This window comes from Xenopus tropicalis, chromosome 8 (assembly GCF_000004195.4).
Source record: "Xenopus tropicalis strain Nigerian chromosome 8, UCB_Xtro_10.0, whole genome shotgun sequence".
Lineage (NCBI taxonomy): Eukaryota > Metazoa > Chordata > Amphibia > Anura > Pipidae > Xenopus > Xenopus tropicalis.
Window position 1 is genome coordinate 15,094,540 of NC_030684.2, and position 27,975 is coordinate 15,122,514.

General features: G+C 44.3%; 2 protein-coding genes across 12 annotated transcripts in view; one reads left to right on the forward strand and one right to left on the reverse strand.

Annotated features, from left to right (window-relative positions):
• LOC116406495 (lysine-specific demethylase 5A-like) overlaps positions 1–7,822 on the forward strand; it is a 58,843-nt gene extending 51,021 nt beyond the window's left edge. For 10 of the 11 annotated variants that reach the window (XM_031892302.1, XM_031892308.1, XM_031892304.1 and 7 more), the window contains 2 exons: positions 7,098–7,220; positions 7,426–7,736. In XM_031892302.1, coding sequence (XP_031748162.1) covers positions 7,098–7,220; positions 7,426–7,623 — 321 coding nt within the window. In that variant the 3' untranslated portion in view covers positions 7,624–7,736. Of the gene's footprint in view, positions 1–7,097; positions 7,221–7,425 lie in introns of all 11 variants that reach the window. The other variant, XR_004219950.1, reaches the window with a different exon arrangement.
• A 7,917-nt stretch (positions 7,823–15,739) lies between these two features.
• On the reverse strand, positions 15,740–26,374 carry LOC101731330 (lysine-specific demethylase 5A-like). The gene is made up of 3 exons (XM_031892333.1): positions 26,288–26,374; positions 16,255–16,377; positions 15,740–16,049 (listed from the first exon to the last, which is right to left on the reverse strand). The coding sequence occupies exons 2-3, from the start codon at positions 16,372–16,374 to the stop codon at positions 15,942–15,944; spliced, it is 228 nt and encodes a 75-aa protein (XP_031748193.1). The 5' UTR covers positions 16,375–16,377; positions 26,288–26,374; the 3' UTR covers positions 15,740–15,941.
• Positions 26,375–27,975: the final 1,601 nt, after the last annotated feature.

Consider the following 27,975-nt stretch of genomic DNA (forward strand, 5'->3'; position numbering starts at 1 on the left):
ATAGTTTGCGGGGGTTATTTCACAGGTATGGGGGTGTTTAGACTAAATAACTGCAGGTAGAGCAAAGCCCCCCGTTATGCATTGCCCCTGTTAGGGGGCATTTGGTGGCCACGTCTTTATGTGCACCCATACATATGGGGTATCGTTTTATTCAGGGGAACTTGAAAATTGAGGTTTAGTAAGTTTTTGGTAGTTGCCATGGAGATTTTGGGGAGAAATCTAGGTTTTTTATCTGGTTTTTCCTTGATTTCTGACCAAAATCTAGGTTTGTATCTGGTTTTTCCTAGATTTCTGACCAAAGCGCTGACTTCTGCAAGGGACTGCGGCCACAATTTTCCATGTAGAAAGAGAAGAGTGGTGTCTCTGAATAGCTGAAGGTGTGCACTTTTCGTAAATATATAGATTGTGGGGGTTATTTCACAGGTAGGGGGGGTTAACACTGAAAAACTGCAGGTAGTGCACATAGAGCACAGCCCCCAAAATTTCAACTGAAATTGCCCTTATGCATTGCCCCTGTTTTGGGGCATTTGGTGGCCACGTCTTTATGTGCACCCATACATATGGGGTATCGTTTTATTCAGGGGAACTTGCAGATTAATGGTTAGTAAGTTTTTGGTAGTTGCCATGGAGATTTTGGGGAGAAATCTAGGTTTGTATCTGGTTTTTCCTTGATTTCTGACCAAAATCTAGGTTTGTATCTGGTTTTTCCTTAATTTCTGACCAAAGCGCTGACTTCTGCAAGGGACTGCGGCCACAATTTTCCATGTAGAAATAGAAGAGTGGTGTCTCTGAATAGCTGAAGGTGTGCACTTTTTGGAAATATACAGTTTGTGGGGGTTATTTCACAGGTATGGGGGTGTTTAGACTAAATAACTGCAGGTAGAGCACATAGAGCACAGCCCCCCCCTTATGCATTGCCCCTGTTTGGGGGCATTTGGTGGACACGTCTTTATGTGCACCCATACATATGGGGTATCGTTTTATTCAGGGGAACTTGCAAATTGAGGTTTAGTAAGTTTTTGGTAGTTGCCATGGAGATTTTGGGGAGAAATCTAGGTTTTTTATCTGGTTTTTCCTTGATTTCTGACCAAAATCTAGGTTTGTATCTGGTTTTTCCTTAATTTCTGACCAAAGCGCTGACTTCTGCAAGGGACTGCGGCCACAATTTTCCATGTAGAAAGAGGAGAGTGGTGTCTCTGAATAGCTGAAGTGGTCTATTTTTAATCAATATACAGTTTATATGTTTTTTTTCACAGGTAAGGGGCAATTTTGTCTGAAAAGCTTTGAGATGTGCACATAAATTGCAGCCCCATTATTATGCATTGCCCCTGTTTTGGGGCATTTGGTGGCCACGTCTTTATGTGTACCCATACATATGGGGTATCGTTTTATTCAGGGGAACTTGCAGATTGATGTTTAGTAAGTTTTTGGTAGTTGCCATGGAGATTTTGGGGAGAAATCTAGGTTTGTATCTGGTTTTTCCTTGATTTCTGACCAACGCGCTGACTTCTGCAAGGGACTGTGGCCACAATTTTCCATGTAGAAAGAGAAGAGTGGTGTCTCTGAATAGCTGAAGGTGTGCACTTTTTGGAAATATATAGTTTGCGGGGGTTATTTTACAGGTGGGGGGGTTAACACTGAAAAACTGCAGGAAGTGCACATAGAGCGCAGCCCCCAAAATTTCAACTGAAATTGCCCTTATGCATTGCCCCTGTTTTGGGGCATTTGGTGGCCACGTCTTTATGTGTACCCATACATATGGGGTATCGTTTTATTCAGGGGAACTTGCAGATTGATGTTTAGTAAGTTTTTGGTAGTTGCCATGGAGATTTTGGGGAGAAATCTAGGTTTGTATCTGGTTTTTCCTTGATTTCTGACCAATGCGCTGACTTCTGCAAGGGACTGCGGCCACAATTTTCCATGTAGAAAGAGGAGAGTGGTGTCTCTGAATAGCTGAAGGTGTGCACTTTTCAGAAATATATAGTTTGTGGGGGTTATTTTACAGGTAGGGAGGGTTAACACTGAAAACCTGCAGGAAGTGCACATAGAGCGCAGCCCCCAAAATATCAACTGAAATTGCCCTTATGCATTGCCCCTGTTTTGGGGCATTTGGTGGCCACGTCTTTATGTGTACCCATACATATGGGGTATCGTTTTATTCAGGGGAACTTGCAGATTGATGTTTAGTAAGTTTTTGGTAGTTGCCATGGAGATTTTGGGGAGAAATCTAGGTTTGTATCTGGTTTTTCCTTGATTTCTGACCAACGCGCTGACTTCTGCAAGGGACTGCGGCCACAATTTTCCATGTAGAAAGAGGAGAGTGGTGTCTCTGAATAGCTGAAGGTGTACACTTTTCAGAAATATATAGTTTGCGGGGGTTATTTTACAGGTAGGGGGGGTTAACACTGAAAAACCGCAGAAAGTGCACATAGAGCGCAGCCCCCAAAATTTCAACTGAAATTGCCCTTATGCATTGCCCCTGTTTTGGGGCATTTGGTGGCCACGTCTTTATGTGTACCCATACATATGGGGTATCGTTTTATTCAGGGGAACTTGCAGATTGATGTTTAGTAAGTTTTTGGTAGTTGCCATGGAGATTTTGGGGAGAAATCTAGGTTTGTATCTGGTTTTTCCTTGATTTCTGACCAATGCGCTGACTTCTGCAAGGGACTGCGGCCACAATTTTCCATGTAGAAAGAGGAGAGTGGTGTCTCTGAATAGCTGAAGGTGTGCACTTTTCAGAAATATATAGTTTGTGGGGGTTATTTTACAGGTAGGGAGGGTTAACACTGAAAACCTGCAGGAAGTGCACATAGAGCGCAGCCCCCAAAATATCAACTGAAATTGCCCTTATGCATTGCCCCTGTTTTGGGGCATTTGGTGGCCACGTCTTTATGTGTACCCATACATATGGGGTATCGTTTTATTCAGGGGAACTTGCAGATTGATGTTTAGTAAGTTTTTGGTAGTTGCCATGGAGATTTTGGGGAGAAATCTAGGTTTGTATCTGGTTTTTCCTTGATTTCTGACCAATGCGCTGACTTCTGCAAGGGACTGTGGCCACAATTTTCCATGTAGAAAGAGGAGAGTGGTGTCTCTGAATAGCTGAAGGTGTACACTTTTCAGAAATATATAGTTTGCGGGGGTTATTTTACAGGTAGGGGGGGTTAACACTGAAAAACTGCAGAAAGTGCACATAGAGCGCAGCCCCCAAAATTTCAACTGAAATTGCCCTTATGCATTGCCCCTGTTTTGGGGCATTTGGTGGCCACGTCTTTATGTGTACCCATACATATGGGGTATCGTTTTATTCAGGGGAACTTGCAGATTGATGTTTAGTAAGTTTTTGGTAGTTGCCATGGAGATTTTGGGGAGAAATCTAGGTTTGTGTCTGTTATTTCCTTGATTTCTGACCAATGCGCTGACTTCTGCAAGGGACTGCGGCCACAATTTTCCATGTAGAAAGAGGAGAGTGGTGTCTCTGAATAGCTGAAGGTGTGCACTTTTCAGAAATATATAGTTTGTGGGGGTTATTTTACAGGTAGGGAGGGTTAACACTGAAAACCTGCAGGAAGTGCACATAGAGCGCAGCCCCCAAAATATCAACTGAAATTGCCCTTATGCATTGCCCCTGTTTTGGGGCATTTGGTGGCCACGTCTTTATGTGTACCCATACATATGGGGTATCGTTTTATTCAGGGGAACTTGCAGATTGATGTTTAGTAAGTTTTTGGTAGTTGCCATGGAGATTTTGGGGAGAAATCTAGGTTTGTATCTGGTTTTTCCTTGATTTCTGACCAATGCGCTGACTTCTGCAAGGGACTGCGGCCACAATTTTCCATGTAGAAAGAGGAGAGTGGTGTCTCTGAATAGCTGAAGGTGTACACTTTTCAGAAATATATAGTTTGCGGGGGTTATTTTACAGGTAGGGAGGGTTAACACTGAAAAACCGCAGAAAGTGCACATAGAGCGCAGCCCCCAAAATTTCAACTGAAATTGCCCTTATGCATTGCCCCTGTTTTGGGGCATTTGGTGGCCACGTCTTTATGTGTACCCATACATATGGGGTATCGTTTTATTCAGGGGAACTTGCAGATTGATGTTTAGTAAGTTTTTGGTAGTTGCCATGGAGATTTTGGGGAGAAATCTAGGTTTGTATCTGGTTTTTCCTTGATTTCTGACCAATGCGCTGACTTCTGCAAGGGACTGCGGCCACAATTTTCCATGTAGAAAGAGGAGAGTGGTGTCTCTGAATAGCTGAAGGTGTGCACTTTTCAGAAATATATAGTTTGTGGGGGTTATTTTACAGGTAGGGAGGGTTAACACTGAAAACCTGCAGGAAGTGCACATAGAGCGCAGCCCCCAAAATATCAACTGAAATTGCCCTTATGCATTGCCCCTGTTTTGGGGCATTTGGTGGCCACGTCTTTATGTGTACCCATACATATGGGGTATCGTTTTATTCAGGGGAACTTGCAGATTGATGTTTAGTAAGTTTTTGGTAGTTGCCATGGAGATTTTGGGGAGAAATCTAGGTTTGTATCTGGTTTTTCCTTGATTTCTGACCAATGCGCTGACTTCTGCAAGGGACTGCGGCCACAATTTTCCATGTAGAAAGAGGAGAGTGGTGTCTCTGAATAGCTGAAGGTGTACACTTTTCAGAAATATATAGTTTGCGGGGGTTATTTTACAGGTAGGGGGGGTTAACACTGAAAAACTGCAGAAAGTGCACATAGAGCGCAGCCCCCAAAATTTCAACTGAAATTGCCCTTATGCATTGCCCCTGTTTTGGGGCATTTGGTGGCCACGTCTTTATGTGTACCCATACATATGGGGTATCGTTTTATTCAGGGGAACTTGCAGATTGATGTTTAGTAAGTTTTTGGTAGTTGCCATGGAGATTTTGGGGAGAAATCTAGGTTTTTTATCTGTTTTTTCCTCGATTTCTGACCAAAGCGCTGACTTCTGCAAGGGACTGCGGCCACAATTTTCTATGTAGAAAGAGAAGAGTGGTGTCTCTGAATAGCTGAAGGTGTGCACTTTTCAGAAATATATAGTTTGTGGGGGTTATTTCACAATTAGGGGGGGTTATCAATGAAAAACTGCAGGAAGTGCACATAGAGCACAGCACCCACATTTTTAGCTGTAATTGCCCTTGTGCATTGCCCCTGCTTTGGAGTGTTTGGTGCCCATGTCTTTATGTGCACCCATACATATGGGGCATCATTTTATTCAGTAGAAATTTGTCTTTCAAATTTGCCTTTGTTAGAAAATTTTTATGAGATTTTTTTTTGTCAAATCCACATTTGATCATGCGTCCAAGTTTACGTTTTAGAAAAAAAAAAAAATGTCAAAAAAACTTCCAAATTTCACAATGCACTGACAAAAGGTATTTGGCTTTTGAGTGAAAACTACATTGCACCTAGAAACCTGAAGGTCTGTAGTTTCTAAAGATACCGAACATGAGGGGATATTTTAGATTTACATATAAGTTATGCTGCATCAACTGTTACAAGTGCTTTTCCGCTTTGTTCTGGTGTGATATTGTACAAAGTATTTCTTTAGTTTGGGGGTTACTTCTGGACAGGAACTGTGGGGTACCACCACATATTTGGTATCGTTGGACTTGGGAGTATCAGGGCTTTTACAAACAACAAAAAAAAGTGTGTAAAATTAACTTTTCTATGGAAAAAAAACTCAAAATATACAGAAATTTTTCATTATTTTTTTTTTTTTTTACATAATTCACCCAAAATACACATCATATCTCCAGAAAAGTTATAAAATTTGGTATGTATGTCGAAGCCCAATTAGTGACGAAAAAAACGATATATAATTTCCCTAGTTTCATGGAGGTTTTCCTACCAAAAAACATTGTTAAAGCGAATGAGTACAAAATGCTTAAAAAACGTCTGGCACAGGGGGGAACCGAAATGACGAATTCGGCTGGCACTTAAAGGGTTAATTGACTTTATGATCTTGCATTGTTAAAATGCGGATGTGGGCAGAAGTCATTTATAGAGACTGGAATCACACTGCATAACATCATAACTCCCTGGCAGCTTAAACAAAAGCAGTTCTAGCATGGCTTCCGATTCAGCAGGGGAATAGGGAAGAAGTATAGCAGGAGGGCCACCTGTTGGGTATCCCATCCATAAACTAATGTGTCAGCTTGGATATGTGGCAAGGACAAAAAGACACAGCAGTACAGATTAGGTACATGACGTTTCCCTTGTTATGATATAGGCTGGAGATATCCTGTGCATTTGCATGTTTTGTTTATTCCTCTTAATTACCTGCCATGAAGGGAGTGTATGGAGCCAATTGCACACCTGTTGTGCCAGTTCCGCTTGCTTATGTTGCACAGTGATGCAGCGCCTCCTCCCATGCTATGTTCCCTCTCCAGCAATTATGTGTATGTCCCCTGGGAGGTGAGTAGGCCACCTTATTAAAAGCCACTAGGCTGCAACAGGAAAGGATTAAGCTATAGTCCAATACACACTTTTCTGCAAGATTAAGGGTGAAGACACACAGAGCTACTAGTAGCAGCTACTTGTCGTGGCTACTAAAATAGACAATGCTGATCATTTACTGATAATTGTCTCTACGTGTGGTTTAGCAGAGGCAATTCTCAGTATTGTCTATGGCAGGGGATTTTCTGGCATTTAGTAGCCATGAAAAAGTAGCTGCTACTAGTAGCTCTGTGTGTTCTTCACCCTTAAGGTTGTAACCCTTAGACTTTATTGAAAACACTGTGAATTTTAACTACAATTCCAAAAAGAGAAAAGGAAGTTAAAAAGTCCAGTGTGTTATAGACCATATTGTTGGTAACTTTACATCGCTGGACAACTGCAAGTGGCTATGTATATGTTTGGCCGTAATACTGATTGTATTGTAGAACTTAAATATAGAAATAAGTGTTCAGGTTTGATGTTAGAATTAGGGTAGACAATTTACAGCAGCTTTCCACCTATAAAGAATGCTTGGGAGTTGTAGTTCACAGCAGTCGTAAGGCTATAAGTTCATTACTCTTTGCTTTAGTATAGTATGTTATCTGCAGGCTTGCACCCTGACTGTCGGAATTTTCTTTCATCCAGGCAATGACCCGTGTCAAACTCGATTTCTTGGATCAGCTGGGAAAATTTTGGGAGCTGCAAGGTTCCGCGCTCAGAATTCCAGTGGTGGATGGCAAGCTGTTGGGTGTGTATGCACTGAGCAAGGTGGGCGTGCAGGGACAGGTGGTTCTGCAGATAAACAACATACGCATTAGCATCTTGCAGTGTCTTCTGCGCCAGGATTAAATGGTTTACTGTAATTAAATAACTGCAGGAAGTTTATATAATTACACCTTTCTAAAAGAACAGAAAGGGCCTTATTGCCCAGAGCCATCCGTAGACTGTTACCTTCTTTCCTTTTTCACTCCAGGTGGTTTCCAGTGAGGGGGGATTTGAGGTTGTCACTAAAGAGAAGAAATGGTCTCAGGTGGGCAATCGGATGGGATACCAGCCAGGCAAAGGCACAGGCTCTCTTCTGAAGTTGCACTATGACCGAATCCTCTACCCCTACGAGCTGTTCCAGTCTGGCGTCAGCCTGATGGAAAGAAATGCACCTAGAATATTCTAGAGAGAAACCTTCTGTTTCAGTTTTTAGTAAAGGTACCGGTATAGGACCTGTTATCCAGAATGCTCGGGACCTGGGGCTTTCCGGATAAGGGGTCTTTCCGTAATTTGGCTCATTTAAACCTCACAGGATTGTTTTGCATCCAATAAGGATTAATCATATCTTAGTTGGGATCAAGTACAGGTACTGTTTTATTATTACAGGGAAAAGGGAATCATTTAACCATTAAATAAACCCAATAGGGCTGTTCTGCCCCAATAAGGGGTAATTATATCTTAGTTGGGATCAAGTACAGGTACTGTTTTATTATTACAGGGAAAAGGGAATCATTTAACCATTAAATAAACTCAATAGGGCTGTTCTGCCCCCAATAAGGGGTAATTATATCTTAGTTGGGATCAAGTACAGGTACTGTTTTATTAATACAGAGAAAAAGGAAAACATTTTTAAAATTTAGAATTATTTGCTTATAATGGAGTCTATGGGAGACGGCCTTTCAGTAATTCGGAACTTTCTGGATAATGGGTTAATGTACTGTTGCCCTGAACTGGTAAAAGCTGTGTGTTTGCCTCAGAAAGACTGCCATAGTTTATACATAAACAAAGCTGCTGTGTAGCCATGGGGGCAGCCATTCAAGCTGGAAAAACAGGAGAAAAGGCACAGGTTACGTAGCAGATAACAGATATTCTCTGTAGAATTCAATGGGAATCTAGAAAGCTTATTTGTTATTTGCTATGTAACCTGTGCTTTTCTTTCCAGCTTGAATGGCTGCCCCCGGGGCTACACAGCAGCTTTGTTTATATAAACTATAGTAGTCTTTCTGAAGCAAACACAAACTTTTACCTTTGCAGGGCTTTGCTACACTTTACATTTTTGGTCTTACTGTCCCTTTAAGTCTTTCAGGGCTCAGTGTCCTTCTATGGAAAGTGGTGGCAGTTCAGTTCCCACCCAGCCAAGCTGGTAGCCTATTGGTCTGTGTGTGGGTCCTGCCAAGTTCTAGGGTTGCCACCTCACCCCTTTAATACTGGCCACATATTGAATCCACATGTTGCATGGCTAATTAGCAATTCATATAGATGCATGCTGCATGGCTGTACATGAACCAGTTCAGTCTGCAGCATGCATCTCAATGATTTGTTAATTAGCCATGCAAGGCGTGGATTCAATATGTGGCCGGTATTAAAGAGTGGTCAGGGCTTTATTTGGCCGCATCTAATTGTGAGCGGTGCCCTTTAAACATATAGTTGATGGCTGCAGGGAATTATAATCCATCCTGCTATACGGCTAAGGGGGAGGCTGGTGTGTGTGACCTTCACTTTCAGCCACTAATCTCAGGTCACAGGCCTGATAAATCCCAACGGCATCCGCCAAACAGCGAATGGGGCATGAGAAGGATGTGAGGGATTTGAGAGTCAGTTCAGCAAAAGCCCCGGAGCCTTGAGATTCAGTTGGATTTCCTAATGAAACAATAAGCAGCACAAGGTCAGGTACCCATCCCTGGGAGGGAAATGCACGAGCACCATGGTACTCCTCCTCCTCCTCCTCCTTCTATTGTATAATTAAAGTCACAAACTCACCTCTCGGTTGGATCTTGGAGGCTTGTAGAACTCTAAATTTGGATGCAGGGCCGGAATATTCTTGTGCGCCAGAGCTTTGCCGAGCTCACTCCAACTACTGTATCCTGGCAATAATGCTGGGCATTGGCTTAACTACTAAGAGAGTAAGGGGTGCTCTCCCCTTGCAATGCTAAGTAAGCTTTATCAGAACAGTCTACGTGAATACAGCCATAAGCATTCACAGAAACGCTGTGCTGAGTCCTCTATCAAAAAAAACAGGATTTCTTGTCAGGGGCGGGCCAAGCCGACCAGGCGCCCTAGGCAACCCGGTCGGCAAACTCCGCCCACCTCCCTGCCCCCCGAACGGCGCATGTGCGCCAATGCACAGGAGGAGGTGGGAGGGGCGTGGCGGTTAGTTCAGTCATTGCCTCCGCCGCTAATGACAAGCGGCGGAGGCAATGACAAAGTAGCGCTAGGGGTAGGCAGGAGAGGCTCCTGCCTGGCGCCCCTCCATCGTTGCACCCTAGGCAGCTGCCTCTTCTGCCTACCCCTAGTTCCGGCCCTGTTTCTTGTCTCCTTGTTTGTAAACATGTTCTTCAGTAAATTCACTTTTGGTATGTTGCGTAGAGTGCCAGGGTCGGACTGGGGGGTTCAGGGCCCACCGGGGCTCCCGCCCCAGGGGCCCTGCAGGTGCCCCAGCCAGCCGTGTCCCCTACCCCCCCCCAGGGGCCCCCCTAACCCCCCCGCAGGGCCCCCACCTGACGTCCTCCCTGAGTGCATATAAAATGAACGCGTCGGGGTGGAACAGTCAGAAGGGGGAGCGCCGGCAAAGGTCGGACTGGGCCACTAGGGCCAGGGCCCACCGGGATTTTTCCCGGTGTCCCGGCGGCCCAGTCCAACCCTGTAGAGTGCTATTCTGAACAATTTGCAATTGGTCTTCATTTTTTTATTATTTGTGACACTGTGACCTACTGTGTCCGTAAGTTACCCTCCCATCTAGATTGTAAGCTCTTCGGGGCAGGGACCTCCATCCTCTTGTGTCTTTGACTCTTAACTTATTGCAACTGTATCTTGTATTTATTTATTTGTATTTATTTATTTGTATTTATTGTTATACGGAGTATTTATCTATTATCTTAATAACCCCCTGTTTGTATTAATGTATTCTACTGTACAGCGCTGTGTACATAAGTAGCACTTTATAAATAAAGATATACTTACATACATATATTTGTGTTTTTTGAATTATTTAGCTTTATATTCAGCAAATCTCCTTCTTGGCCTTTTAGCAGCAATAAGGTTGCTAGGGTCCAAACTAGCCTAGCAACCAGGCAGTGGTTGGAATGAGAAACTGGGATATGTATAGGAGTGGGTCTGAATAGAAAGATAGGTAATAAAAAGTAACAATGACAAAGGACTCCACACCTCACTGCGGACCCTGAAGGGGGTTATAAACCTAGTTATGCTATAGAAGTTGCCCAAAAACATAATTATAGATGCAATAAAACTCACTAATGAGAATTCTACTGACCAAAATGCAATAGAATTCACCACTAAGAATCCCGATTCACAGCACTGTGTCGGCCATCTTGCTGGTACCTTACATATAGAGATAATGATGGCATTTTCCCCGTCATTATATGGCACAGGAATCAGACATGGGGATAAAGGGACAGACTTGTTCAGTGCTGGGAAACTGTGCTTATTGCTCCCAACCAGGGCCACCATCAGAAATCACGGGGCCCCTCACAAAAAAATTTTCTGGGCCCCCCTCCTCCCACACCACCAATGGCCCCTCCCACACACCCCCATCAATACAAAAGACATACAGACATTGGTAGCCAGGGGTTACGTTTTGCATTGGTGCCAGGGCAGGTACCCCCTAAATCATTGCTAGCCAGCCCAGGGCCCCCTAAAACATCAGTGGTCCTCCCCCAAATTACACATACCGCAGGGCACCCCCAGCATCCTCCGGCCCCCCCAAGCATCCTTCAGCTTCCCCAAGGGCCCCCCCAAGCATCCTTCAGCTTCCCCAAGGGCCCCCCCAAGCATCCTTCATCTTCCACCAGGGCCCCCCCACCCCAAGCATTCTTCATCTTCCACCAGGGCCCCCCCCAAGCATCCTTCATCTTCCACCAGGGCCCCCCCCAAGCATCCTTCATCTTCCACCAGGGCCCCCCCCAAGCATCCTTCATCTTCCACCAGGGCCCCCCACCCCAAGCATTCTTCATCTTCCACCAGGGCCCCCCCAAAGCATCCTTCATCTTCCACCAGGGCCCCCCCCCAAGCATCCTTCATCTTCCACCAGGGCCCCCCCCCCCAAGCATTCTTCATCTTCCACCAGGGCCCCCCAAGCATCCTTCATCTTCCACCAGGGCCCCCCCCCAAGCATCCTTCATCTTCCACCAGGGCCCCCCCCCCCCCCCCAAAGCATCCTTCATCTTCCACCAGGGCCCCCCCAAAGCATCCTTCATCTTCCACCAGGGCCCCCCCCCAAGCATCCTTCATCTTCCACCAGGGCACGCCCCCAAAGCATCCTTTATCTTCCACCAGGGCACCCCCAAAAGCATCCTTCATCTTCCCAGGGCCTGGTGGAAGATGAAGGATGCTTGGGGGGGGCCCTGGTGGAAGATGAAGGATGCTTTGGGGGGGTGCCCTGGTGGAAGATAAAGGATGCTTTGGGGGTGCCCTGGTGGAAGATGAAGGATGCTTTGGGGGGGGGCCTGGTGGAAGATGAAAGGATGGCTTTAGGGGGGGGCCCTGGTGGAAGATGAAGGATGCCCTGGTGGAAGATGAAGGATGCTTTGGGGGGGGGGGGGCCCCTTGGTGGAAGATGAAGGATGCTTGGGGAGGGGGGCCCTGGTGGAAGATGAAGGATGCTTGGGGGGGGCCCTGGTGGAAGATGAAGGATGCTTTGGGGGGGGGGGGCCTGGTGGAAGAATGAAGATGCTTGGGGTGGGGGGCCCTGGTGGAAGATGAAGGATGCTTGGGGGGGGCCCTGGTGGAAGTGAAGAATGCTTTGGGGTGGGGGGGCCCTGGTGGAAGATGAAGGATGCTTGGGGGGGGCCCTGGTGGAAGATGAAGGATGCTTGGGGGGGGGCCCTGGTGGAAGATGAAGGATGCTTGGGGGGGGCCCTGGTGGAAGATGAAGGATGCTTGGGGGGGGGGCCCTGGTGGAAGATGAAGGATGCTTGGGGGGGCCTTGGGGAGCTGAAGGATGGCTTGGGGGGGCCCTTGGGGAAGCTGAAGGATGCTTGGGGGGCCGGAGGATGCTGGGGGTGCCCCTGCGGTATGTGTAATTTGGGGGAGGACCACTGATGTTTTAGGGGGCCCTGGCTGGCTAGCAATGATTTAGGGGGTACCTGCCCTGGCACCATGCAAAACGTAACCCCTGGCTACCAATGTCTGTATGTCTTTTGTATTGATGGGGGTGTGTGGGAGGGGCCATTGGGGGTGTGGGAGGAGGGGGGCCCAGAAAATTTTTTTGTGAGGTGCCCCGTGATTTCTGATGGTGGCCCTGGTTGGGAGCAATAAGCACAGTTTCCCAGCACTGAACAAGTCTGTCCCTTTATCCCCATGTCTGATTCCTGTGCCATATAATGACGGGGAAAATGCCATCATTATCTCTATATGTAAGGTACCAGCAAGATGGCCGACACAGTGCTGGGAATCGGGATTCTTAGTGGTGAATTCTATTGCATTTTGGTCAGTAGAATTCTCATTAGTGAGTTTTATTGCATCTATAATTATGTTTTTGGGCAACTTCTATAGCATAACTAGGTTTATAACCCCCTTCAGGGTCCGCAGTGAGGTGTGGAGTCCTTTGTCATTGTTACTTTTTATTACCTATCTTTCTATTCAGACCCACTCCTATACATATCCCAGTTTCTCATTCCAACCACTGCCTGGTTGCTAGGCTAGTTTGGACCCTAGCAACCTTATTGCTGCTAAAAGGCCAAGAAGGAGAGTTGCTGAATATAAAGCTAAATAATTCAAAAAACACAAATGTATGTATGTATGTATATCTTTATTTATAAAGTGCTAGTAATGTACACAGCGCTGTACAGTAGAATACATTAATACAAACAGGGGGTTATTAAGATAATAATAGATAAATACTCCGTATAACAATAAATACAAATAAATAAATACAAATAAATAAATACAAGATACAGTTGCAATAAGTTAAGAGTCAAAGACACAAGAGGATGGAGGTCCCTGCCCGAAGAGCTTACAATCTAGATGGGAGGGTAACTTACGGACACAGTAGGTCACAGTGTCACAAATAATAAAAAAATGAAGACCAATTGCAAATTGTTCAGAATAGCACTCTACAGGGTTGGACTGGGCCGCCGGGACACCGGGAAAAATCCCGGTGGGCCCTGGCCCTAGTGGCCCAGTCCGACCTTTGCCGGCGCTCCCCCTTCTGACTGTTCCACCCCGACGCGTTCAATTTATACGCACTCAGGGAGGACGTCAGGTGGGGGCCCTGCGGGGGGGTTAGGGGGGCCCCTGGGGGGGGTAGGGGACACGGCTGGCTGGGGCACCTGCAGGGCCCCTGGGGCGGGAGCCCCGGTGGGCCCTGAACCCCCCAGTCCGACCCTGGCACTCTACGCAACATACCAAAAGTGAATTTACTGAAGAACATGTTTACAAACAAGGAGACAAGAAACAGGGCCGGAACTAGGGGTAGGCAGAAGAGGCAGCTGCCTAGGGTGCAACGATGGAGGGGCGCCAGGCAGGAGCCTCTCCTGCCTACCCCTAGCGCTACTTTGTCATTGCCTCCGCCGCTTGTCATTAGCGGCGGAGGCAATGACTGAACTAACCGCCACGCCCCTCCCACCTCCTCCTGTGCATTGGCGCACATGCGCCGTTCGGGGGGCAGGGAGGTGGGCGGAGTTTGCCGACCGGGTTGCCTAGGGCGCCCGGTCGGCTTGGCCCGTCCCTGACAAGAAATCCTGTTTTTTTTGATAGAGGACTCAGCACAGCGTTTCTGTGAATGCTTATGGCTGTATTCACGTAGACTGTTCTGATAAAGCTTACTTAGCATTGCAAGGGGAGAGCACCCCTTACTCTCTTAGTAGTTAAGCCAATGCCCAGCATTATTGCCAGGATACAGTAGTTGGAGTGAGCTCGGCAAAGCTCTGGCGCACAAGAATATTCCGGCCCTGCATCCAAATTTAGAGTTCTACAAGCCTCCAAGATCCAACCCAGAGGTGAGTTTGTGACTTTAATTATACAATAGAAGGAGGAGGAGGAGGAGGAGTACCATGGTGCTCGTGCATTTCCCTCCCAGGGATGGGTACCTGACCTTGTGCTGCTTATTGTTTCATTAGGAAATCCAACTGAATCTCAAGGCTCCGGGGCTTTTGCTGAACTGACTCTCAAATCCCTCACATCCTTCTCATGCCCCATTCGCTGTTTGGCGGATGCCGTTGGGATTTATCAGGCCTGTGACCTGAGATTAGTGGCTGAAAGTGAAGGTCACACACACCAGCCTCCCCCTTAGCCGTATAGCAGGATGGATTATAATTCCCTGCAGCCATCAACTATATGTTTAAAGGGCACCGCTCACAATTAGATGCGGCCAAATAAAGCCCTGACCACTCTTTAATACCGGCCACATATTGAATCCACGCCTTGCATGGCTAATTAACAAATCATTGAGATGCATGCTGCAGACTGAACTGGTTCATGTACAGCCATGCAGCATGCATCTATATGAATTGCTAATTAGCCATGCAACATGTGGATTCAATATGTGGCCAGTATTAAAGGGGTGAGGTGGCAACCCTAGAACTTGGCAGGACCCACACACAGACCAATAGGCTACCAGCTTGGCTGGGTGGGAACTGAACTGCCACCACTTTCCATAGAAGGACACTGAGCCCTGAAAGACTTAAAGGGACAGTAAGACCAAAAATGTAAAGTGTAGCAAAGCCCTGCAAAGGTAAAAGTTTGTGTTTGCTTCAGAAAGACTACTATAGTTTATATAAACAAAGCTGCTGTGTAGCCCCGGGGGCAGCCATTCAAGCTGGAAAGAAAAGCACAGGTTACATAGCAAATAACAAATAAGCTTTCTAGATTCCCATTGAATTCTACAGAGAATATCTGTTATCTGCTACGTAACCTGTGCCTTTTCTCCTGTTTTTCCAGCTTGAATGGCTGCCCCCATGGCTACACAGCAGCTTTGTTTATGTATAAACTATGGCAGTCTTTCTGAGGCAAACACACAGCTTTTACCAGTTCAGGGCAACAGTACATTAACCCATTATCCAGAAAGTTCCGAATTACTGAAAGGCCGTCTCCCATAGACTCCATTATAAGCAAATAATTCTAAATTTTAAAAATGTTTTCCTTTTCTCTGTATTAATAAAACAGTACCCTGTACTTGATCCAACTAAGATATAATTACCCCTTATTGGGGGCAGAACAGCCCTATTGGGTTTATTTAATGGTTAAATGATTCCCTTTTCCCTGTAATAATAAAACAGTACCTGTACTTGATCCCAACTAAGATATGATTAATCCTTATTGGATGCAAAACAATCCTGTGAGGTTTAAATGAGCCAAATTACGGAAAGACCCCTTATCCGGAAAGCCCCAGGTCCCGAGCATTCTGGATAACAGGTCCTATACCGGTACCTTTACTAAAAACTGAAACAGAAGGTTTCTCTCTAGAATATTCTAGGTGCATTCTTTCCATCAGGCTGACGCCAGACTGGAACAGCTCGTAGGGGTAGAGGATTCGGTCATAGTGCAACTTCAGAAGAGAGCCTGTGCCTTTGCCTGGCTGGTATCCCATCCGATTGCCCACCTGAGACCATTTCTTCTCTTTAGTGACAACCTCAAATCCCCCTCACTGGAAACCACCTGGAGTGAAAAAGGAAAGAAGGTAACAGTCTACGGATGGCTCTGGGCAATAAGGCCCTTTCTGTTCTTTTAGAAAGGTGTAATTATATAAACTTCCTGCAGTTATTTAATTACAGTAAACCATTTAATCCTGGCGCAGAAGACACTGCAAGATGCTAATGCGTATGTTGTTTATCTGCAGAACCACCTGTCCCTGCACGCCCACCTTGCTCAGTGCATACACACCCAACAGCTTGCCATCCACCACTGGAATTCTGAGCGCGGAACCTTGCAGCTCCCAAAATTTTCCCAGCTGATCCAAGAAATCGAGTTTGACACGGGTCATTGCCTGGATGAAAGAAAATTCCGACAGTCAGGGTGCAAGCCTGCAGATAACATACTATACTAAAGCAAAGAGTAATGAACTTATAGCCTTACGACTGCTGTGAACTACAACTCCCAGCATTCTTTATAGGTGGAAAGCTGCTGTAAATTGTCTACCCTAATTCTAACATCAAACCTGAACACTTATTTCTATATTTAAGTTCTACAATACAATCAGTATTACGGCCAAACATATACATAGCCACTTGCAGTTGTCCAGCGATGTAAAGTTACCAACAATATGGTCTATAACACACTGGACTTTTTAACTTCCTTTTCTCTTTTTGGAATTGTAGTTAAAATTCACAGTGTTTTCAATAAAGTCTAAGGGTTACAACCTTAAGGGTGAAGAACACACAGAGCTACTAGTAGCAGCTACTTTTTCATGGCTACTAAATGCCAGAAAATCCCCTGCCATAGACAATACTGAGAATTGCCTCTGCTAAACCACACGTAGAGACAATTATCAGTAAATGATCAGCATTGTCTATTTTAGTAGCCACGACAAGTAGCTGCTACTAGTAGCTCTGTGTGTCTTCACCTTAATCTTGCAGAAAATGAAGAATATTCTAGTCTCCTGGGCATCAAGGGGAAAAGTGTGTATTGGACTATAGCTTAATCCTTTCCTGTTGCAGCCTAGTGGCTTTTAATAAGGTGGCCTACTCACCTCCCAGGGGACATACACATAATTGCTGGAGAGGGAACATAGCATGGGAGGAGGCGCTGCATCACTGTGCAGCATAAGCAAGCGGAACTGGCACAACAGGTGTGCAATTGGCTCCATACACTCCCTTCATGGCAGGTAATTAAGAGGAATAAACAAAACATGCAAATGCACAGGATATCTCCAGCCTATATCATAACAAGGGAAACGTCATGTACCTAATCTGTACTGCTGTGTCTTTTTGTCCTTGCCACATATCCAAGCTGACACATTAGTTTATGGATGGGATACCCAACAGGTGGCCCTCCTGCTATACTTCTTCCCTATTCCCCTGCTGAATCGGAAGCCATGCTAGAACTGCTTTTGTTTAAGCTGCCAGGGAGTTATGATGTTATGCAGTGTGATTCCAGTCTCTATAAATGACTTCTGCCCACATCCGCATTTTAACAATGCAAGATCATAAAGTCAATTAACCCTTTAAGTGCCAGCCGAATTCGTCATTTCGGTTCCCCCCAGTGCCAGACGTTTTTTAAGCATTTTGTACTCATTCGCTTTAACAATGTTTTTTGGTAGGAAAACCTCCATGAAACTAGGGAAATTATATATCGTTTTTTTCGTCACTAATTGGGCTTCGACATACATACCAAATTTTATAACTTTTCTGGAGATATGATGTGTATTTTGGGTGAATTATGTAAAAAAAAAAAAAATAATGAAAAATTTCTGTATATTTTGAGTTTTTTTTCCATAGAAAAGTTAATTTTACACACTTTTTTTTGTTGTTTGTAAAAGCCCTGATACTCCCAAGTCCAACGATACCAAATATGTGGTGGTACCCCACAGTTCCTGTCCAGAAGTAACCCCCAAACTAAAGAATACTTTGTACAATATCACACCAGAACAAAGCGGAAAAGCACTTGTAACAGTTGATGCAGCATAACTTATATGTAAATCTAAAATATCCCCTCATGTTTGGTATCTTTAGAAACTACAGACCTTCAGGTTTCTAGGTGCAATGTAGTTTTCACTCAAAAGCCAAATACCTTTTGTCAGTGCATTGTGAAATTTGGAAGTTTTTTTGACATTTTTTTTTTTTTCTAAAACGTAAACTTGGACGCATGATCAAATGTGGATTTGACAAAAAAAAATCTCATAAAAATTTTCTAACAAAGGCAAATTTGAAAGACAAATTTCTACTGAATAAAATGATGCCCCATATGTATGGGTGCACATAAAGACATGGGCACCAAACACTCCAAAGCAGGGGCAATGCACAAGGGCAATTACAGCTAAAAATGTGGGTGCTGTGCTCTATGTGCACTACCTGCAGTTTTTCAGTGTTAACCCCCCCTACTTGTGAAATATCCCCCACAAACTATATATTTCTGAAAAGTGCACACCTTCAGCTATTCAGAGACACCACTCTTCTCTTTCTACATAGAAAATTGTGGCCGCAGTCCCTTGCAGAAGTCAGCGCTTTGGTCAGAAATCGAGGAAAAAACAGATAAAAAACCTAGATTTCTCCCCAAAATCTCCATGGCAACTACCAAAAACTTACTAAACATCAATCTGCAAGTTCCCCTGAATAAAACGATACCCCATATGTATGGGTACACATAAAGACGTGGCCACCAAATGCCCCAAAACAGGGGCAATGCATAAGGGCAATTTCAGTTGAAATTTTGGGGGCTGCGCTCTATGTGCACTTCCTGCAGGTTTTCAGTGTTAACCCCCCCTACCTGTAAAATAACCCCCGCAAACTATATATTTCTGAAAAGTGCACACCTTCAGCTATTCAGAGACACCACTCTCCTCTTTCTACATGGAAAATTGTGGCCGCAGTCCCTTGCAGAAGTCAGCGCATTGGTCAGAAATCAAGGAAAAACAGACACAAACCTAGATTTCTCCCCAAAATCTCCATGGCAACTACCAAAAACTTACTAAACATCAATCTGCAAGTTCCCCTGAATAAAACGATACCCCATATGTATGGGTACACATAAAGACGTGGCCACCAAATGCCCCAAAACAGGGGCAATGCATAAGGGCAATTTCAGTTGATATTTTGGGGGCTGCGCTCTATGTGCACTTCCTGCAGTTTTTCAGTGTTAACCCCCCCTACCTGTAAAATAACCCCCGCAAACTATATATTTCTGAAAAGTGTACACCTTCAGCTATTCAGAGACACCACTCTCCTCTTTCTACATGGAAAATTGTGGCCGCAGTCCCTTGCAGAAGTCAGCGCATTGGTCAGAAATCAAGGAAAAACCAGACACAAACCTAGATTTCTCCCCAAAATCTCCATGGCAACTACCAAAACTTACTAAACATCAATCTGCAAGTTCCCCTGAATAAAACGATACCCCATATGTATGGGTACACATAAAGACGTGGCCACCAAATGCCCCAAAACAGGGGCAATGCATAAGGGCAATTTCAGTTGATATTTTGGGGGCTGCGCTCTATGTGCACTTCCTGCAGGTTTTTCAGTGTTAACCCTCCCTACCTGTAAAATAACCCCCACAAACTATATATTTCTGAAAAGTGCACACCTTCAGCTATTCAGAGACACCACTCTCCTCTTTCTACATGGAAAATTGTGGCCGCAGTCCCTTGCAGAAGTCAGCGCATTGGTCAGAAATCAAGGAAAAACCAGATACAAACCTAGATTTCTCCCCAAAATCTCCATGGCAACTACCAAAAACTTACTAAACATCAATCTGCAAGTTCCCCTGAATAAAACGATACCCCATATGTATGGGTACACATAAAGACGTGGCCACCAAATGCCCCAAAACAGGGGCAATGCATAAGGGCAATTTCAGTTGAAATTTTGGGGGCTGCGCTCTATGTGCACTTCCTGCAGGTTTTCAGTGTTAACCCTCCCTACCTGTAAAATAACCCCCGCAAACTATATATTTCTGAAAAGTGCACACCTTCAGCTATTCAGAGACACCACTCTTCTCTTTCTACATAGAAAATTGTGGCCGAAGTCCCTTGCAGAAGTCAGCGCTTTGGTCAGAAATCGAGGAAAAAACAGATAAAAAACCTAGATTTCTCCCCAAAATCTCCATGGCAACTACCAAAAACTTACTAAACATCAATCTGCAAGTTCCCCTGAATAAAACGATACCCCATATGTATGGGTACACATAAAGACGTGGCCACCAAATGCCCCAAAACAGGGGCAATGCATAAGGGCAATTTCAGTTGAAATTTTGGGGGCTGCGCTCTATGTGCACTTCCTGCAGTTTTTCAGTGTTAACCCCCCACCTGTAAAATAACCCCCGCAAACTATATATTTCCAAAAAGTGCACACCTTCAGCTATTCAGAGACACCACTCTTCTCTTTCTACATGGAAAATTGTGGCCACAGTCCCTTGCAGAAGTCAGCGCATTGGTCAGAAATCAAGGAAAAACCAGATACAAACCTAGATTTCTCCCCAAAATCTCCATGGCAACTACCAAAACTTACTAAACATCAATCTGCAAGTTCCCCTGAATAAAACGATACCCCATATGTATGGGGTACACATAAAGACGTGGCCACCAAATGCCCCAAAACAGGGGCAATGCATAATAATGGGGCTGCAATTTATGTGCACATCTCAAAGCTTTTCAGACAAAATTGCCCCTTACCTGTGAAAAAAAACCATATAAACTGTATATTGATTAAAAATAGACCACTTCAGCTATTCAGAGGACACCACTCTCTCTTTCTACATGGAAAATTGTGGCCGCAGTCCCTTGCAGAAGTCAGCGCTTTGGTCAGAAATTAAGGAAAAACCAGATACAAACCTAGATTTTGGTCAGAAATCAAGGAAAAACCAGATAAAAAACCTAGATTTCTCCCCAAAATCTCCATGGCAACTACCAAAAACTTACTAAACCTCAATTTGCAAGTTCCCCTGAATAAAACGATACCCCATATGTATGGGTGCACATAAAGACGTGTCCACCAAATGCCCCCAAACAGGGGCAATGCATAAGGGGGGGCTGTGCTCTATGTGCTCTACCTGCAGTTATTTAGTCTAAACACCCCCATACCTGTGAAATAACCCCCACAAACTGTATATTTCCAAAAAGTGCACACCTTCAGCTATTCAGAGACACCACTCTTCTATTTCTACATGGAAAATTGTGGCCGCAGTCCCTTGCAGAAGTCAGCGCTTTGGTCAGAAATTAAGGAAAACCAGATACAAACCTAGATTTGGTCAGAAATCAAGGAAAACCAGATACAAACCTAGATTTCTCCCCAAAATCTCCATGGCAACTACCAAAAACTTACTAACCATTAATCTGCAAGTTCCCCTGAATAAAACGATACCCCATATGTATGGGTGCACATAAAGACGTGGCCACCAAATGCCCCAAACAGGGGCAATGCATAAGGGCAATTTCAGTTGAAATTTTGGGGGCTGTGCTCTATGTGCACTACCTGCAGTTTTTCAGTGTTAACCCCCCCTACCTGTGAAATAACCCCCACAATCTATATATTTACGAAAAGTGCACACCTTCAGCTATTCAGAGACACCACTCTTCTCTTTCTACATGGAAAATTGTGGCCGCAGTCCCTTGCAGAAGTCAGCGCTTTGGTCAGAAATCTAGGAAAAACCAGATACAAACCTAGATTTTGGTCAGAAATCAAGGAAAAACCAGATAAAAAACCTAGATTTCTCCCCAAAATCTCCATGGCAACTACCAAAAACTTACTAAACCTCAATTTTCAAGTTCCCCTGAATAAAACGATACCCCATATGTATGGGTGCACATAAAGACGTGGCCACCAAATGCCCCCTAACAGGGGCAATGCATAACGGGGGGCTTTGCTCTACCTGCAGTTATTTAGTCTAAACACCCCCATACCTGTGAAATAACCCCCGCAAACTATATATTTCCAAAAAGTGCACACCTTCAGCTATTCAGAGACACCACTCTTCTCTTTCTACATGGAAAATTGTGGCCGCAGTCCCTTGCAGAAGTCAGCGCTTTGGTCAGAAATCAAGGAAAAACCAGATACAAACCTAGATTTTGGTCAGAAATCAAGGAAAAACCAGATAAAAAAACCTAGATTTCTCCCCAAAATCTCCATGGCAACTACCAAAAACTTACTAAACCTCAATTTGCAAGTTCCCCTGAATAAAACGATACCCCATATGTATGGGTGCACATAAAGACGTGGCCACCAAATGCCCCCTAACAGGGGCAATGCATAAGGGGGGGCTTTGCTCTACCTGCAGTTTTTCAGTGTTAACCCCCCCTACCTGTGAAATAACCCCCACAATCTATATATTTACGAAAAGTGCACACCTTCAGCTATTCAGAGACACCACTCTTCTCTTTCTACATGGAAAATTGTGGCCGCAGTCCCTTGCAGAAGTCAGCGCTTTGGTCAGAAATCAAGGAAAAACCAGATACAAACCTAGATTTTGGTCAGAAATCAAGGAAAAACCAGATAAAAAACCTAGATTTCACCCCAAAATCTCCATGGCAACTACCAAAAACTTACTAAACCTCAATTTGCAAGTTCCCCTGAATAAAACGATACCCCATATGTATGGGTGCACATAAAGACGTGGCCACCAAATGCCCCAAAACAGGGGCAATGCATAAGGGCAATTTCAGTTGAAATTTTGGGGGCTGCGCTCTATGTGCACTACCTGCAGTTTTTCAGTGTTAACCCCCCTACCTGTGAAATAACCCCCACAATCTATATATTTACGAAAAGTGCACACCATCAGCTATTCAGAGACACCACTCTTCTCTTTCTACATGGAAAATTGTGGCCGCAGTCCCTTGCAGAAGTCAGCGCTTTGGTCAGAAATCAAGGAAAAACCAGATACAAACCTAGATTTTGGTCAGAAATCAAGGAAAAACCAGATAAAAAACCTAGATTTCACCCCAAAATCTCCATGGCAACTACCAAAAACTTACTAAACCTCAATTTGCAAGTTCCCCTGAATAAAACGATACCCCAAATGTATGGGTGCACATAAAGACGTGGCCACCAAATGCCCCCAAACAGGGGCAATGCATAAGGGGGGGCTGTGCTCTATGTGCTGTACCTGCAGTTATTTAGTCTAAACACCCCCATACCTGTGAAATAACCCCCGCAAACTATATATTTCTGAAAAGTGCACACCTTCAGCTATTCAGAGACACCACTCTTCTCTTTCTACATGGAAAATTGTGGCCACAGTCCCTTGCAGAAGTCAGCGCTTTGGTCAGAAATCAAGGAAAAAACAGATACAAACCTAGATTTCTCCCCAAAATCTCCATGGCAACTACCAAAAACTTACTAACCATTAATCTGCAAGTTCCCCTGAATAAAACGATACCCCATATGTATGGGTGCACATAAAGACGTGGCCACCAAATGCCCCAAAACAGGGGCAATGCATAAGGGCAATTTCAGTTGAAATTTTGGGGGCTGCGCTCTATGTGCACTTCCTGCAGTTTTTCAGTGTTAACCTCCCCTACCTGTGAAATAACCCCCACAATCTATATATTTACGAAAAGTGCACACCTTCAGCTATTCAGAGACACCACTCTTCTCTTTCTACATCGAAAATTGTGGCCGCAGTCCCTTGCAGAAGTCAGCGCTTTGGTCAGAAATCAAGGAAAAACCAGATACAAACCTAGATTTCTCCCCAAAATCTCCATGGCAACTACCAAAAACTTACTAAACCTCAATTTGCAAGTTCCCCTGAATAAAACGATACCCCATATGTATGGGTGCACATAAAGACGTGGCCACCAAATGCCCCCAAACAGGGGCAATGCATAAGGGGGGTCTGTGCTCTATGTGCTCTACCTGCAGTTATTTAGTCTAAACACCCCCCTACCTGTGAAATAACCCCCGCAAACTATATATTTATGAAAAGTGCACAGCTTCAGCTATTCAGAGACGCCACTCTCCTCTTTCTACATGGAAAATTGTGGCCGCAGTCCCTTGCAGAATTCAGCGCTTTGGTCAGAAATCAAGGAAAAACCAGATACAAACCTAGATTTCTCCCCAAAATCTCCATGGCAACTACCAAAAACTTACTAACCATAAATCTGCAAGTTCCCCTGAATAAAACGATACCCCATATGTATGGGTGCACATAAGTACATGGCCGCCAAACCTGACAATGCATAATATTGGGGCTGCACTCTATGCACCCCTTTTTTTTTTGCCTGCACCCGAATGAATGGAATACGCTCGGGTGCAGGCACATGTAGCCGATATACGCATGAAAACGCGTGAGAATGCAAAGTCTTGCGTTTTCATGCGTATATCGGCTACATGTGCCTGCACCCGAGCGTATTCCATTCATTCGGGTGCAGGCACAAGTAGCAGGCGTAGGGCTGAATTTTCGGCAAGCGTTTTTCCACTTGCTGAAAAAATCAGCCCTACGCCATGTGTGGCATCAGCCTAACCCTTGGCAATAGAAACTACCAGAACAATCTTAGCACCTCTGGACCTTTCTAGAACAACTGAAATCAAATGAAGTTAAAATGGAATAAAACCACTAAAAGCAATCAAAGAACAATAATTGCAATGAAATCGGTGGTCAGAGCCCTGGATCCACCAATGTCACTGCAAAAAGCAACCTTTTTGGGGCACTAAATACACAATAAAGAACAATGCAAAGATAAAACACCATAAAATCAGTAAATTCAAATAAAAACCACTCAAACCAACAGAAGAACAATTATTGCAATGAAATCGGTGGTCAGAGCCCTGGATCCACCAATGTCACTGCAAATTCAGCACCCAATAGCAATACAAAAGTTACAGTGCAATAGAATAATTCAAAAACAGAAATCAATTATGAAAATGCAAAAAAACACTAAAATGCAACCAAATAAATCAGATTATTATAGATCAGAAATAAAGTTTTAGTAAAAAAAAAAAGACTGCCAAAGAAAGCAAAGAAAGAAAGAAAAGCAAAGAAAGAAAGAAAGAAAGAAAAAAAAAAAAAAAAAAGTGTAAGTGTAGTGTGTGTAAGTGTCTGTGTGTGCTTGGGAAAGTTGTAAATAAGTGTGTATGTGTGTAAAAGTGTAATAATGACAAAGATAGAAGAAGAAATGGAAAAAAAAAAAAAAAAAAAATTTTAGACAGTTGAGATAGAAATAAGCAAAATAAACAGTGGTTAGAGAGTTGTAGTTCAGCTTACACAATGCAGGCAGGCGATCAGGGCGACCAATCCAGCAGGAACGCAGCAGGAAGGCAGCAGGGAGGCTCCATCAGTCTCACGTGGCAGCAGGAGTGAAGAGGCGACGCGGGGGCGGCGACAATTAATGGGACAGCAGTGGACACGTCATCAATGCGTGTCCACTGCTGTCATTGGCTGAGGGACTGGATCGGCGGCGCTGGGGGACCGGATCGGTGAGTATGTCTTCATTTGCTCGTTGCCTAGGGGGTTGTGCAGGCTTTACAAGCGCTGCGCTGCTTTAAAAGCGAGCGCAGCGCTTGTAAACCCGTTAGTGCTGTAGGACGTAGATTCTACGTTCTATGGCACTTTGGTCCCTTGGTACCTAGGACGTAGAATCTACGTCCTATGGCACTAAAAAGGTTAAACATACACGTTTGTTTATATTGCAAAGGTTCTATTTAGCTATGACTGGTCTAGAGCAGTTAGAATAATGAAAGTAAATATCGGCTACTGTTCTGGAACAAATACGATACTGCCTAAAGGTCCCCATACACGGGCCGATTGTAGCTGCCGATATGGGTCCCTTAGACCGATTCAGCAACTAATCGGCCCATGTAGGGGCACTAACGACGGGCCTGCCTGACCCATATCTGGCCTGAAATCGGGCAGATATCGATCGGCAGGTTAAAAAATCTAGTCGGATGGGGGACCGTATCGGCTCGTTGATTCGGTCCCCAAACCGACTTTGCCTATACCCGTCGTTATAATTCGATCGTTTGGCCACACGATCAAATTAGCCTGGATTCTCCTGATATCGGGAGAAGATCCGCTCGCTTGGCGACATCGCCAAGCGAGCGGATCTGAAGGTGTATGGCCACCTTAAATCCAAATATCTGTATATAACTAATAGGGATATGGAAAACCAACCCAAGTTGGTCAAGCTTCTAACTAACAATTTTGTTAATGTCCATATCCTCAAGTTCCAACATGTTAATGTAGCTACAAAAACAGCAGTTTGTAATAACCATGATCTGGGTTTATTCCCAGCACAATAATCACAGAAACCTTACCTCTAGTTGAGGTGCTGTACCCGAGGGGTGAAGCAGAAGCTTTTGACATCGCAGGCAAAGGGCGGCTGCCCAGTCCTGAGATAAAGGAACATAAAAGCAATAAAGCTAAGCTGTAACTGTGCCAATAACCAAAACTGGCTCTCTAGGGGCTAAGAATAAATCTATAAAGCGCACAGGCAAACTAAAGGGAAATTCTAGGTTTTCTTTTCTATACCTTTTATAAAGAGAAAATAAAGGATAATTATGAGTTTTGTCCTGCAAGGGATGCTCAGAACAATGTATTTGGAGCAGTACCTGCCCAAGTTCCAAGTTGTAGAAGTAATTCTGAACCTTGCCTTCAGAAGTACAAATAATATAAACCCTGCCTGTGCTACAAATCAGCAGGGGAGACACACTAGGGGATTACTGCTGGCATTAAGCATTTTCATGGTTAAAGTAATAGCTCTGCTAAACGTTTAAACAGTTTAAATACCTACAGGTGTCAGGAAGGTACCTATATAATATAAACCCACACAAATAATATGTATAGGATTTATTTTTAATTAAATAAATAGAATACAAACTTCATAGGAAAAAAACTCCCAGTGGGCCCCCTTGCTCACCCAACCATTTGCCTTGTATGCCTACACCATGGCCATTACTCAATTCTATGAGAAGAAACAAAAGAAATAAAGGAAAGGATAGATAATAGTATGTAAAAATAAGTAATTAAGAAATTAAAGAAAGTGAGTGAACTGGGAAGGAATGGTGGTCTGGACAGTGGGCCTAAGGTTTTCTGGTGGGCCCTTGGCACCCCAGTCCGACACTGGTGGCTGTTATCTAGAAGCAGCAAACTGCAGCTTAAAACTAGGGATGCAACAAATCCAGGATTCGGTTCGGAATCCAGGAATCTCGCCCAAACCCCAAAATAGTGGATTCGGTGCATCCCTACTTAAACCCCAGGTATAACCCTAATGTGTACACTAAAGCTGCAGTGTTGGGATTTTAGGAAAAATAGACTACAAAGTAATGGCAGAGAAGATTCATTTCAGTAATTGGACTTCCCTTCCATTTGTAATCATTGGAGCAAAAACCCTGGTACAATACCCTGCTGACTAGGTCCTCCACCTCTTTCAGCAAAAAATAATACAAAAGTTCTTCTTTAACTACTTAAACTTTAATGGTTTGATTATAGTGACCTTTCAGCTTGGACACAATCACCCCACTACTGGCTGACTATTGCCTTCTTTGATTGTTAGAACAATAATATAATATCAAATAATAGAATAAATATTATCCATTGAAACTGCACCATATGCGATAGCCCAAAACAGTAAATGCAGTCGGCCATTAGCCACTCTGAACATGCATAAAGCAAATTTATATAGAGGACACTTTCCCCATGATGTTTGGCCATATGGCCTGTATACATAAGTAATCCTTACAAATGCAAACAAACACACTTTGGGCATGATAGAATTTTGGGGTACATACCCTCAAGTTATGCCTCACGTGTCATGGGGTACAACAGGGCATGTAGTCATTATCCTCTGCCTATATAGAACCTACATATTTCTGCAGCTCTCTTAGGGCTCTGGCACATGGGGAGATTAGTCACCCGCGGCAAAACTCCCTGTTCGCGGGCGACTAATCTCCCAGAGTTGCCTTCCCCCTGCCATCCCACGGCGAACATGTAAGTCGCCGGCGGG

Coding starts and splice junctions, on each gene's coding strand:
- LOC101731330 (XM_031892333.1), bottom strand. CDS start 16,374: ATGACCCGTGTCAAACTCGATTTCTTGGATCAGCTGGGAAAATTTTGG. Junction 16,050..16,254: donor GTGTGTATGCACTGAGCAAG/GTGGGCGTGCAG, acceptor TTTTCACTCCAG/GTGGTTTCCAGTGAGGGGGA.